The 13,870-nt window shown below is 38.3% G+C and overlaps 2 protein-coding genes across 2 annotated transcripts; both read right to left on the bottom strand.

The window, feature by feature from the left end:
* Nucleotides 1-4,513: 4,513 nt before the first annotated feature.
* On the bottom strand, nucleotides 4,514-6,531 carry LOC112572139 (7-alpha-hydroxycholest-4-en-3-one 12-alpha-hydroxylase-like). The gene is made up of 3 exons (XM_025251693.1): nucleotides 6,452-6,531; nucleotides 5,086-6,044; nucleotides 4,514-4,533 (listed from the first exon to the last, which is right to left on the bottom strand). Exons 1-3 carry the CDS (start codon nucleotides 6,529-6,531, stop codon nucleotides 4,514-4,516), a joined length of 1,059 nt encoding a protein of 352 aa, XP_025107478.1.
* A 3,561-nt stretch (nucleotides 6,532-10,092) lies between these two features.
* On the bottom strand, nucleotides 10,093-13,870 carry LOC112572563 (cholesterol 7-alpha-monooxygenase-like). Its single transcript, XM_025252300.1, has 4 exons — nucleotides 13,624-13,870; nucleotides 12,358-13,331; nucleotides 11,851-12,029; nucleotides 10,093-11,616 (listed from the first exon to the last, which is right to left on the bottom strand). Exons 1-4 carry the CDS (start codon nucleotides 13,698-13,700, stop codon nucleotides 11,326-11,328), a joined length of 1,521 nt encoding a protein of 506 aa, XP_025108085.1. The 5' UTR covers nucleotides 13,701-13,870; the 3' UTR covers nucleotides 10,093-11,325.

Raw genomic sequence — 13,870 nt, forward strand, 5'->3', positions numbered from 1 at the left:
TGGCGTACAAACAAAAGGTATTTACAACATTAGAGAATGTTCATGTAGCCATGACACAGTCTAACACACAAACACAAACAAGTATTTCAAGCATGAGTGACCTTTCTTCATCATGTCCACAGGTTAAAATAATGTCTTCCTCTTTCTGTTATGTTGTCATTCGATACTTTTCATTGTACTACATCTTTCATTGCATTTTATATCCATAATATTCCGTCCCCCTCTCTCTGCCATCCACCGTTCTTTATAGTCATCATGTAAAGCAAAGAAAAGGAAATTAGTTCAATGATAACCTATATACTGCTTTTTCTTCAATCTTGCCATTTTATACATTTGTTTAGGCATCGTAAGTGTTCGAAACATCATGTAGATAAAACTATCGAATCGCTTCTTATTGGATTTATAAGAACATCTTTTTTTCAATATACTTAATTTCTTTGTGTGCTGTTACCATCAATTTCTTACGAAGCAATGGAAGCTATCTTTAAATTCATCGGAAATAAAGAATGCCCGAAATAAATCTTACTTCCAAAATCGGAGATGATTTGTTTCTCTTCGTTTTCATGTAACCCTTAATTTGAATTAAAGAGAAAAGTGATCCCTTGATAGTTTGCTCATTTTCATTTTATATTTTACCGAACGATAGGGAATAAATTCAAAATTAAAATAACTAATAATAATAAAATAAATAAAATAATGTGTTTACTTTATTATTTTATAGTAACATTTGCATATTTCCCTCTGTAGTTTAGTTGTTTTCTTTTTCTGATTTAAGGGTGCAGTTAGGAATACTCTTTGCTTGTTTGTCTTCCATGTTTAATTGTTTTATCATCCTCATTTATAGTAGTATGTTTATCTGTGTTAGAAGTTTTACTGCCTCATCTTGTTATATTTACAGGGTCATGTTTGTGTTTGGTCGTGTTTTGCCTCTAAATTTTACGCCCCCTATTCTCCATATTTATCTACAAATTTGAATGTGTTGTCCTCTATTAATGCTTTATTTATTTTGCTTCCAGGGACAATCCTGTGGGGGTTGGGTGCCCCGGGTTCAGTTCTCTTCTCATCTCTGTTCTTTCTCTGTATGTAGCACCTGTTTGTTGCCGTGATGTAGCCTTACTTGCTGTCTCCTATTTCCCCTCCGTTGTTCATTAGCGCACGTATATGTATATTTTTCTGCTGTTTTGTCATTTTCCGTACCTCAGCTAAAGTGGGAATGTCCATAGACGAGATCTGAACGTTCACTGTCAGTGCAGTGGGGTCAAGCGAGTGGTTCACGAGACCTCCCCTCCTTATTTACACACAGCAATCACTGATTGGCTGTTTGATTTTGAAAAAAGTGGCTAGAAATGCTACTGCTTCTATTGTAACTGCTTTTTTTGCGTTGGATTCGTGTTTTTTGTCTTTGGTCGTCATGAAAACAGTGTGTCACCACAGCAGTGCAGGGGAGACAATCCTGACTGCGGCACTGTTGTCTCCCAGCATCTCTGACAACTCTTCTGTACTGGCCGACATGACACCGGGTCCGGACTGCGACTACACCACCACCACAGACACCACCACAACAACTACCGACGTTTTGACCATTGACCTGCACGTGCGTGCCAAAACCGTCGTAGGAACAAATGCAGTCGCTTCCAGGCTACCACAGCAATAAACTAACTAGCAGACGTCCACAAAACCACTCATAGGAGCCAGATGTTTGCAGATCTTTTAAAGGTAGAAATGTTTTCGTGTCTATATATCTCTCAGAATGAATCAAACCATCTCATGACAAAAGGCACAACCAAGAAGGAGAGCAGTAATTTCTTCTAACGTTCACATTTTTTATTGATGTAAAAGAAGAGTGATGAAAAAAGTAATAATTTTTAGAACAAAAGACTAGAAAACAATAATTGATGGTTAATAAAAAGAAGAGAAAGATCTTGAAGTTGAATTTTCTATATCAGCAGGATTTAAAACGCTTTACATACGGGCGACAGAGAACGCCTTTAAAGGCCGGTATCAGATAAACAGAAATATGTATACAAAATGCACAAAAAATATTAATAAAGTTTATCTAGAAAGCACTAACATATAAAACTAGAGTGCTTGATTATAAAACAGTCTGAGCTACTGAAACCTTTCAATTTTGACACGGTGCTGAAGATAGTTATGACTAAGAATTTGAATGTAAACCAATGATTTGGAAATTGTAATTGTTGTTTGAAATACGCTAACAAAAATTACTATAATTAAATACACGCATTGAAATAAATTTTCATCACTAATAATGACTTGTGTAAATGAAAACTAATCGTAACCCGATTGTGTGAGGAGAGTATAAACTCCTTGTAGTGAACAAATGTCTAAGACGATAAAAGTCAAACGGTCAGGTGCTTTCTTTCAAAGTTCTACGTTTATTTTGTATTTTTATTATTCTCATCATTACTACTACTACTACTAATAATAATAATAATAATGAAGTCGACGTTGAATTCAGTATTTCACATATGGACATGCAGTATATATCTAGCAATAAATATGTTTTATATATGTTATATATGTATGTAAACATAACAACATCAATATATATATACACACAGTGTAGGGCCATTAAGCTAGGTGATTCGGGTCCAGGATGCTTCATCGCGGATAAGGTTATCCTCGGCTTACTGAATTTTAGAAAATGAATAAATTACAATAAATAATGAAAAAGTACAAAGTTTTATCACATTACTTTTTCTTAACTTTGTAGCATTGTAAGGTGGGAATCGGTTATGATGGCGGCCTCCACAATGCTGACACACAGCGAGGAGAAAACAGATTAATATTTGAATTTCATTGTAAGCTATTTTACTGTTTGTTGATAAATAAAAGACTGATGTTTTATAAATACTTCTCTGAAGTTATAAGCAAGCATTTAAATATTTAATCGGCGATAGTAACTAGCATGTTAATCACGGACATTGGAAATGCCAAAGTGACAACTGTCAACACCTGTCTCGAGTGTTGGAGAGGCCATGTCGAGGTCCGTACCATCTAAAGTGTCAAAAAATTGGAATCCAAGCATTTTTCAAATGTTTAGCGGATCATTGGACCGTGGCTCAATGTCCCCACACTGTATATGCACATATAACGACATATCAATAAAGCTATATGAACTTTTGTAATTCGTAAACTGCTTACTATAATCATAACAAAGGACACCATAGATGATTGCTGAAACAGAACTGAAAGTTAGTAAAAAGAGGAAAAAGATTAACAAAGTAAAAAAAAAAATTTGTAAACTGTCGGCTGCACTGATTTCGAATCACAAAAACTGCAGGAAGTGCCTGCAAAACTAGTGGGGTAGTAGGAGCCCCACTATAGGCTGGGTGTATTCTTTCTGCCTAACACCATCCTGTCTTTATGACTTAAACGACCGACTTGAATTGTTGAAATGTATCTATTTCTTTTTAGCAAAGGCAACCTACGTATTGCCTAGATGTCAGATCTCATACACGGAAAAAATAAAGACAAAAAGAGCTCATCCCTCTCATGAATCAAAATATTAATATATTACTGAGATGAAAGAGTGTTAAGAAACGGAAAAAAAAAGTTAAAACCGAGAAAACACCTTGCTTCGAACTCGTAGATTCATGCACCGTAGTGACAGAACAACAAAGCCACAACCCTGACGCCTTCTTTCAATGAGGTGGATGCGCTCCTGTCCTCAAACTCATTTGCTGTACACTAGGACTGGAGCGCCCTCTTTTGGTCTGAAGTCAACCTGCACGTCGGTGACTGGTGCCAGGATCTCGATGCCGTAGCTCTCCGTGTCAGGCTCCGCCTTCTGACCCTCGGGGAGGTGGAGCGAGAAGGAGTTGATGAGGTTGACCACGAACCACTTCACCTGCAGTAAGGTGATGCGCTGCCCGCTGCACAAAGAGCCAAAGGACAAGATGGGCTTCTTCACCTCCTTGCCGAACTTGTAGAAAGTTGTGTTGACAAAGCGTTCGAGCTTGAAAACCTGCGCAAGCAAGGAGATAAAAGAAAACGTTTCACCTGAAAGAAATAAATACTGTAATGGTAAAGAACATAATTTATGGGCTCGACATTTTGACTTCAGCGAAACTTTCGACCACACAAAGATTTTTAAATGATTAATATCAATATTGCGAATGGTAAGATAAGTTATCTTAACCATTATATATTTAAATTTTTTTTTAATTTTGAGTGCCTAATTTATTATAACAAGATGAGCTTTTTGTTGGCGTGTTTGTTGTTTGCTCAATACTTTTATACTTCATCTTTCTAGGGAATTGCGTTGTGAATATCACAGAGATACATGTACACACCTCTGGATCTTCGAAGATTTCAGGGTCCATGTGAACACCTGCTGCACACATGACTACACGGTCCCCCTTGCGCACTGTGTACTTTTGTCCGGTGGGCATCTCGAACTCTGTATCTTCAGTGATGTACCGAACCATTAAACCGCCGCTGTACATCCTCAATGTCTCCTTCAAGAAGGAATCTGCAAAGGTGAGTTGATTCAAGAGATCAAGTGAAGAACTGAAATAAAAGCTCACCACAACAGATAAAACTCCTATCTTCTGTATGACATCTCTATAGTTTTTATCGAGGACTTCTTAAGACTACAAATGAAATACAATTGCTTCATACGACAGGACGAAAAAAAGATAAATTTAATGCAGTGCTAGTTGTTTTAAATGAAATTTACAAGTTTCGTGGTATTTAAACAGCAGAAACATCAAAGCTTACAGCCGTCAGACGACGAACTACACATGCGGTTGTGTGCCCTGTGTGTATGTTAAGCTGAGAATGTATGTTTAATCATTAATTATGAGAATTCCTTTGGATCTCCATTCACAAAACAAAGCAAGAAAACAGGAGAAAGCAAAGTCCTCATATCTGTACACAGAATCTACTATACGCAATGTAGATCAATAAATATGGATTAGGCAACATCTTACATCGGTTGATTTAACGCATTCATAATGTTTTTTTTCTTTGAATAACGAGATAAAAGTTACAAATAAAAAAGAAATATATATTTCTATAAACTTTATATAAATATATATCTATACTTCATTGAACACTTACCAAGAAGAGATAATTCATCGATCTCTGCCAAGGTGAAGGCCACACTTTCCTCTCCGTCTGTTCGTTTCATTTCGATGGCTTCGTGAAGCTCCTTCTCGAGGTCCTTCAGAATGCGGGGGTCCTCCGCCAGTTTGTACACGCACCAGAAGGAAACACGGAAAATATTGTAGTTGACACGAAATAAGACGAGCATATAAACTGCAATATCTTTTTCACTGTGACCCTGCTGGCGGAAGTGATTGATGGAGACCTTGACTTGCTCGGACACTCCGTCACGCTGCAACATGTTGTGGGATGTCGGCTGCTGTAACAGGATGGTCAACGCCTCGACGGCTTTGGGAAAGAGTTTCAGCGGCAAGCCAATCCACAGGTAATCGAAGTACTTGTTAAAGATGATAAAATTATCATGAAAAACGTTCGGGCAGAAGTTCTTTGAGGGGTCCACGCTGCGCCCGAACAGGGTGTAGAACAAGGAGGTCAAGACGGTCCTCGACATCAGCGTGAGAAGCGTTTCTCTTCTCCAGTCGACGCTGGTGTTCCCGTCCGTGTTGATGTTGGCATTGCAGTCCGAGGTGGTCATGGCTGAGGTCTTCGTCAAATCTGTGAAGGAGTTCTGCACGTGTTTCGCAAAGTTCTCCATCGTAGTGTTCACGTACACGCCTTTTAAGCGTTTGGTGGTCTCACTGAACAACTTGTGAGGAGACTTCACCTCAAGGCCGAAGACATTGGTCATTACTTGCTTCGTAACTAGAGAGAAATCAAAATTCTTCTCCTTAACGAAGGTTTCGTAGCAGTGCGGGTCCATGATGATGGTGAAGTAGTGGTAAAGAAGACGGATGGTGAAGATGTCGCCCAGCTGTTTCTGAGATGTCTGCAGGAAGCGCACAAGATGTTTTGAGAACTGTGCGCTGTTACCCCACAGAAAATGTCCGGGTACGTAGGGAGGCTCGCTTTTCCGCCTAAAGGACACAATTTCAAGAGAAAAGAGTTACTTTGCAGAGAGCCATCTGCTACATAAGATTTCTTCTTCTTGTTCTTCTTGTTCTTGTTCATCTTGTTCTTCTTGTTCTTCTTGTTCTTGTTCTTGTTCTTCTTCTTCTTTGTATTAAGAATATTTTAGAATATGTTATCTTCTTTCTCATACCTTTAATTAATTAAAAAGAATAACAAAGGTCTAGTCATAGTATTAATACTAAGTACTAAATCTTTTAATTTCAATATGTCTTCTTAAGGAGAAAACATTTTAGTGCGAGCAGTTATTTAGATGATCATTATGTCTGGGTTAGGTGGTAAAATAGTCCTGATACAAAACAAATGAAAGCTGAAGGACAGAGTACTTTTTGGTTCATTCTTTCTTCCTCCTTACCTGATACGAAAAGCAAGTCGAAGGTAGACGACAAGAAGAAGAAAACTGGCGATCAAGATGGATACTCCAACGGTCAACATTTCTGGTTGTGATGAGGTTTCTAGATCGGACGTTGCCAAAGAGACGGGTAGATGACACCCTGTCTTGCCTGTAGCCCTGCGAGAAATAAACTATTCCACTGTGTTCTTTGGCGAATAAATAACTACACAAGGTAAGTCTGGTCAGGTGACAGAAGAACTGTGATATAGTCCGAAATCTCTACAAGGAGGAGCATTTCAAATATTCATTGATACTGTGCGCCGCAATAGGTTCGCTCCACCCTACTCGCCCCGCCCCTCTTTTCACATCTGACTAGAATAGATAATAGAGAATAAGACATGTCCTCTCACTCGAGGAGCAGATAAGTTACAACCAGAATGCATCGGAAGAGGAGAAATAATGGAAAAAAAAAGAGAGGGATAAAAAAATTTAATTAAGCCTGTTTCACGAAAAAGGAAAGATAAAAAATCATTTCCTTTACTGTCCTCATAAGATGGTGAGCTTTGCAAAATACTGTTTGATGCTTCATTCGATTAGTATGCTATTTCTAAGTCTAGTATGTTGATTAGAGAGTGCAAGACAGCAATTACAAATTAAAGTTATGGTGGCGAACATGATATTTGTACTTGTGTGTCGCTCACAGTCTATGGCGCACGTTTCTACTGGTCCCCGACACGTGGTCAGGTCGACCTTTACTAAATTTAGGATGTGAAGAAAGGTCTTTACATCCTCCAGCATCTTGTCATTAACATGTCAGAGTATTTGTGTCAAACACCTGCATGGTGTGTCAGCGACAAACAAACAATATCTCTGTCAACAAGCAAGCCATGACAACTTACGAGTTAATGGACATGTTGACTGGAAGCTTTTGAACCTCACACTTTCTATGACAACTTTTTTAACTCACTAACGGAACTCAATTCTGCTAGTAAAACGAATTCCTTACCCCTTCGATAAAATACAACATTTCTCAAGTGACTTCGTCCTAAATGGCGAACAAAGATAAACGTATTTACAACAAAATTAGAGAAAGTTCCTTTAGCCACGACAGTCTTTCTAACACACAAACACAAACACAAACAATTGCAATGCGATTTTTTCGTTTTGTTTCTCTACTGTACTGTGCATTGAGTCTACTTCAAAATGGAAAAATGTGTTTTAAAATCTACTACTACTTCTCATTATCATCAATATCCAAGAATATTAGACAGGAAAGGCGGTTTGATAATCAAACTTAATTTTATTTTAGAGGCATGCGTGACTTTTCTTCATCATGTCCTCAGGTTAAAATAATGTCTTGCTCTTTCTGTAATGTTGTCATTCAATACTTTCCATTGTACTACATCTTGCATTACACTTAATTTTTCAATAAATTACTCCGTTTCTTCTATATTTATCTTATGCTGTGCACAATTTTTAATATTTTACACCGTCTTGATAATTTTTAAGATACTTTTTTTTAAATTCTGAACTAATTTGAAACGAGACTGTTTAAATTCTAGATACAATTATTAGTTTATTTTGTTTATGCATAAAAATATTTAACATTATTAATGGGATTTCTAGAATGAATTTTCCAACACGTACAGGAGTTGAATGCGCTGTACACATACAATAAGTAATGATGCCGAATGACAGAGAAGACATTAACAATCAGACAAACATACAAACACACGTGCTCAGTCAACATTTCTTTATACAATATACCTTTTTCACTTTTCTTTCTGACCGCTGTTCAACATCACCTGCCTTCATCTCTATCTCTGTGATGACATTTGAAGAGCAAACATCTTCATTGTCATCTTGATTGCCACTTATACTTGACTATGTAATCTAGTGTTTACTTTCCTAGTTTATAGCAACATTTGCATATTTCCCTCTGTAGTTTAGTTGTTTTCTTTTTCTGATTTAAGGATGCATTCAGGAATACTCTTTGCTTGTTTGTCTTCCATGTTTAATTGTTTTATTATCTTCATTTATAGTAGTATGTTTATCTGTGTTAGAAGTTTTACTGCCTCATCTTTTTATGTTTAAAGGGTCATGTTTGTGTGTTTGGTCGTGTTTTGCCTCTAAATTTTACGGCCCCTATTCTCCATATTTATCTAAAAAATTGAATGTGTTGTCCTCTATTAATGGTTTATTTATTTTGCTTCCAGCGACAATCCGATGGGAGTTGGGTGACCTGGGTTCAGTTCTCTTCTCATCTCTGTTCTTCCTCTGGATGTAGCACCTGCTTGTTGCCGTGATGTAGCCTTACTTGCTGTCTCCTATTTCCCCTACGTTGTTCGTAGGCTCACATATATGTTTATTTTTCTGCTGTTTTGTCATTTTCCGTATCTCAGTTAATGTGGGAATGTCCATAGACGAGATCTGAACATTCACTGTCAGTGCAGTGGAGTCAAGCAAGTGGTTCACGAGACCTCCCCTCCTTATTTACACAGAGCAATCACTGATTGGCTGTTTGATTTTGAAAAAAAGTGGTTAGAAATGCTACTGCTTCTATTTTAACTGCTTTTTTTTTTTGCGTTCGATTCGTCTTTTCTGTCTTTGGTCGTCATGAAAACAATGTCTCACCACAGCAGTGCAGGGGAAACAATCCTGACGGCGGCCCTATTGTCTCCCAGCATCTCTGACAACTCTTCTGTACTGGCCGACATGACACCGGGTCCGGACTGCGACTATACCACCACCATAGACACCACCACAACCACTACCGACGTTTTGACCATTGACCTGCGCGTGCGTTCCAAAACCGTCGTAGGAACAAATGCAGTCGCTTCCAGGCTGCCACAGCAATAAACTAACTGACAGACGTCTACGAAACCACTCATAGATCTTTTAAAGGTAAAAATATTTACGTGTCTATATAAATATATCAGAATGTATCAAACCATCTCATGACAACAGCACAAGGAGAATAGAAATTTTTTTCTAACTTTCAAATTTTTTTATTGATGTAAGAAAACAGTGAAAAAAAGTAATAATTTTTAGAACCAAAAAAAAACAAAACAAAACAAAACAAAACAAACAAACAAACAAACAAACAAAAAACAAAAGAAGGCAATATTTCATGGTTAATAAAAAGAAGAGAAAGATTTTGAAGTTGAATTTTCTGTATCAGCAGAATTTAAAACGCTTTACACACGGGCGAGAGAGAACGCCTTTAAAGGTCGGTATCAGATGAACACAGAAATATGTATACAAAGTGCACAACAAAATATTAACAAAGTTTATCGAGAAAGCACTAACATACAAAACTAGAGTGCTTGATTATAAACAGTCTGAGCTAGCCTTGTAAGCTACTGAAACCTTTCAATTTTGACACGGTGCTGAAAACAGCGATGACTAAGAATTTGAATAAGAAGACTGAGAATGTCAGTCAATGATTTGGAAATTGTAATTGTTGTTTGAAATATGTAAACAAAATTTAATATACTTAAATAACCGCATAATAAATTTTCATCACTAGTAATGACTTATGTAAATGAAAACTAATCGTAACCCAAATGTGTGAGGAGAGAATAAACTCCTAGTAGTGAATAAATGTCTAAGACGATAAAAGTCAAACGGTCAGGTGCTTTCTTTTAAACCGGTTTATTTTTTACTTTTATTATTCTCATCATCATCATTATTATAATTAATGCAGTCTACGTTGAATTCAGTGTTTTACTTATTGACTCACAACATATACATATATAGCAATAAATATAATTTATGATATTTTCTGTTTTATATATGTTATATATGTATGTAAACATAACAACATCAATATATATATATACACACCCAGTGTAGGGCCATTAAGCCGCGGTGATTGAGGTCCAAACTGCTTCATCGCGGATAAGGTTATCCTCGGCATACTAAATTTTGGAAATGCATAAATTATAATAAATAATGAAAAAGTACAAGGTTTCATCACATTACTTTTTCTTAATTTTGTAGCATTGTAAGGTGTGAATCGGTTATAATGGCGGCCTCCATAACGATGACACACAGCGTGGATAAAAAAGATTAATATTTGAATTTCATGGTAAGTTACTTTACTGTTTGTTGATAAATAAAAGACTGATGTTTTAGAAATACTTCTCTGAAGTTATAAGCCAGCATTTAAATATTTAATCGGCGATAGTAACTAGCATGTTAATCACGGACATTGGAAATGCCAAAGTGACAACTGTCAACACCTGTCTCGAGTGTTGGAGAGGCCAGTTCCAGGTCGGTACCATCTAAAGTGTCAAAAATTTGGAATCCAAGCATTTTTCGAATGTTTAGCGGATCATTGGACCGTGGCTCAATGTCCCCACACTGTATATGCACATATAACGACATAACAATAAAGCTATATGAACTTTTCATTATTCGTAAAGTGCTTACGATAATAATAATAACAAAGGACACCATAGACGATTGCTCAAACAGAACTGAAAGTTAGTAAAAAAAGGAAAACGATTAACCAGGTAAAAATTTTGTAAACTGTCTGCTGCACTGATTTCGAAGCATAAAAACTGCAGGAAGTTTATTGTCTTCCTGACTTAAACGAACGACTTTATACAATAAAATATTTAAATATTAACTTTATTAATTCTAACCCCATGCTTCTTGCTTTGAGCAAACGCGTCCAGCGTATTGCCTAAATGTCAGATCTCAAAAATCCCTGACATCAATCAAAAGGTTAATATATATATATATGAGATAAAAGAGTCTTAAGAAACAGACCAAGAGAAGTTAAAACCGAAAAACCACCTTGCTTCGAACTCCTAGATTTCTAAACAGGAGTGACAGAGGCAGCAAAGCCACAACCCTTCAATGAGTTGGAAGCCCTCTTGTCCACAAACTCATTTGCTGTACACTAGGACTGGAGCGCCCTCTTTTGGTCGGAAGTCAATCTGCACGTCGTTGACTGGTGGCAGGATCTCGTTGCCATACTTCTCCGTATTAGGCTCCGCCTTCTGACCCTCGGGGAGCTGGAGCGAGAAGGAGTTGATGAGGTTCATCAGGAACCATTTGCCCTGCAGTATGGCGCTACGTTGGCCTGGGCAGAGTGAGCCAAAGGAGAAGATCAGTTTCTTCAGCTCCTTGCCGTACTTGTAGAAAGTTGTGTTGACAAAGCGTTTGTGCTTGAAAACCTACGCAACCAAGGAGATAAAAGAACACAATAGTATAACTGTAAGAAATAAATATTATAATGGTGAAGAAGCTATTTTACAGACCAGACATTTTGACTTCAACAAGGCATTCGACTACGGATTGTTAAAAGAGTAATCATAATAATTATTTGAATGGCAAAATTATCAGTCATCTTAACCATAATGGTTTTTGATGAATGGCGTTGTGACTATCGTAGAGATACATGTACTCACCTCTGGATCTTCGAAGATTTCAGGGTCCATGTGAACGCCTGCTGCACACATGACTGCACGGTCCCCCTTGCGCACTGTGTACTTTTGTCCGCTGGGCATCTCGAACTCTGTATCTTCAGTGATGTACCGAGTCATTAAGGTGCCACTGTACATCCTCAGGGTCTCCTTCCAGAAGGAATCTGCAAAGACGAGTTGATTGTACAGTAAAGTTCAAGCGAATAAGTATTACTCATAGTTTTAAATAATATTCGCCAGTCTCTTTGCATTTAAACAGTTAAGGTTAATGAAGAACTTAATTTCGCTTAGACAGTTTGATATAATTTTTTTCTAGCGAATTCGGTGTCTAGGAGACACGATGCTGTTAGTGAATGTAGAGAAAATAATCGCTTTTATCAGGTCGCCAAAGGATCGACACTTCCATGTGATAGTAGTTAAGAGTATCGCCTTTTGTACCAGAATAATGATGAGACCATAAATTTATATATCTATACTTCATTGAACACTTACCAAGAAGAGGGAATTCACCGATCTCTGCCAAGGTGAAGGCGACACTTTCCTCTCCGTCTGCGCGTTTCATTTCGATGGCTTCGTGAAGCTCCCTCTCGAGGTCCTTCAGAATGCGGGGGTCCTCCGCCAGTTTGTACACGCACCAGTAGGCAGCACGGAAAGTATTGTAGTTGACGTGGAAAATAACGAGGTTATAAAGTGCAATATCTTGTTCGCTGTGACCGTGTTGGTGAAAGTGATTGATGGAGACCTTGATTTGCTCGGACACTCCGTCACGCCGCAACATGTTGTGGGATGTCGGCTGCTGTAACAGGACCGTCAACGCCTCGACGGCTTGGGGAAAGAGTTTCAGCGGCAAGCCAATCCACAGGTAGGTGAAGTACTTGTGAAAGAGGTTAAAATTATCATGAAAAACTTTCGGGCAGAAGTTCTTTGTTTTCTCCTCACCTGAGGGGTCCACGCTGCGCCCGAACAGGGTGTAGAACAAGGAGGGAAACATGGTCTTCGACATCAGCGTGAAAAGCATTTCTCTTCTCCAGTCGACGCTGGTGTTACCGTCGGTGTTGATGTTGGCATTGCAGTCCGAGGTGGTCATGGCTGAGGTCTTCGTCAAATCTGTGAAGGAGTTCTGCACGTGTTTCGCAAAGTTGTCCATCGTAGTGTTCACGTACATGCCTTTTAGGCGTTTGGCGATCTCAATAGACAACTTGCGAGAAGACTTCACCTCAAGGGCGAAGACGTTGTTGAGGACTTGATGCATAATTGCAAAGAAATCAAAATTCTTCACCTTAACGAAGGTTTCGTAGCAGTGTGGGTCCATGATGACGGTGAAGTAGTGGTTAAGAAGACGGATGGTGAAGATGTCGCCCAGCTGTTTCTGAGATGTCTGCAGGAAGCGCACATGATGTTTTGAGAACTGCGCGCTGTTACCCCACAGAAAATGTCCGGGTACGTAGGGAGGCTCGCTTTTCCGCCTAAAGAACACAATTTCAAGAGCCCAGAGTTACTTTGCAGAGAGCCATCTGCTACACATCATCATCATCATCATCATCATCATCATCATCATCATCATCATGATGGGTTTCCAGAACAGAGAAGAAAACAACATACAATAATGATGTGAAGAGAGTACATTTGACACAATAAATGTATGTGATATGATGAACAGGTCTGTGCACAATTCAATCCATTTTTCATGTGTCGGGTGGTGGTCTATATGAACAGAACGACAGAGTATTTTCTGGTTCATTTATTCTTTCTCCTTACCTGATCCGAAAAGTAAATCGAAGGTAGGCCACAAGAACAAGAAAGATGACCAAGATGAATACTCCAGAGATCAACATTTCTGATGCTGATGCTGCGTCTGACGTTCCTAAGGAGAAAGGTAGATGACACCCTGTCTTGCCTGTAGCCCTGCGAGAAAGAAACTATTCCACTGTGAGCTTTGGCGAATAAATAAGTACACAAGGTAAGTCTGGTCAGGCGCCAGCCGACCTGCGCATTAGTAATCTCT

The sequence above is a fragment of the Pomacea canaliculata genome, linkage group LG9 (genome assembly GCF_003073045.1).
Source record: "Pomacea canaliculata isolate SZHN2017 linkage group LG9, ASM307304v1, whole genome shotgun sequence".
Lineage (NCBI taxonomy): Eukaryota > Metazoa > Mollusca > Gastropoda > Architaenioglossa > Ampullariidae > Pomacea > Pomacea canaliculata.

What these genes read in the sequence shown, in the direction of transcription:
- LOC112572563 (XM_025252300.1), bottom strand. Translation starts at nt 13,700, where the DNA reads ATGTTGATCTCTGGAGTATTCATCTTGGTCATCTTTCTTGTTCTTGTG. An exon ending in CGGTGAATTCCCTCTTCTTG is followed by an intron (nt 12,030 to 12,357) that starts GTAAGTGTTCAA and finishes TCGTCTTTGCAG; the next exon opens with ATTCCTTCTGGAAGGAGACC. An exon ending in AAATCTTCGAAGATCCAGAG is followed by an intron (nt 11,617 to 11,850) that starts GTGAGTACATGT and finishes TTGGTTGCGTAG; the next exon opens with GTTTTCAAGCACAAACGCTT.
- LOC112572139 (XM_025251693.1), bottom strand. Translation starts at nt 6,531, where the DNA reads ATGTTGACCGTTGGAGTATCCATCTTGATCGCCAGTTTTCTTCTTCTT. An exon ending in CGACTTGCTTTTCGTATCAG is followed by an intron (nt 6,045 to 6,451) that starts GTAAGGAGGAAG and finishes TGTGTCCTTTAG; the next exon opens with GCGGAAAAGCGAGCCTCCCT. An exon ending in CGATGAATTATCTCTTCTTG is followed by an intron (nt 4,534 to 5,085) that starts GTAAGTGTTCAA and finishes CTTTTATTTCAG; the next exon opens with TTCTTCACTTGATCTCTTGA.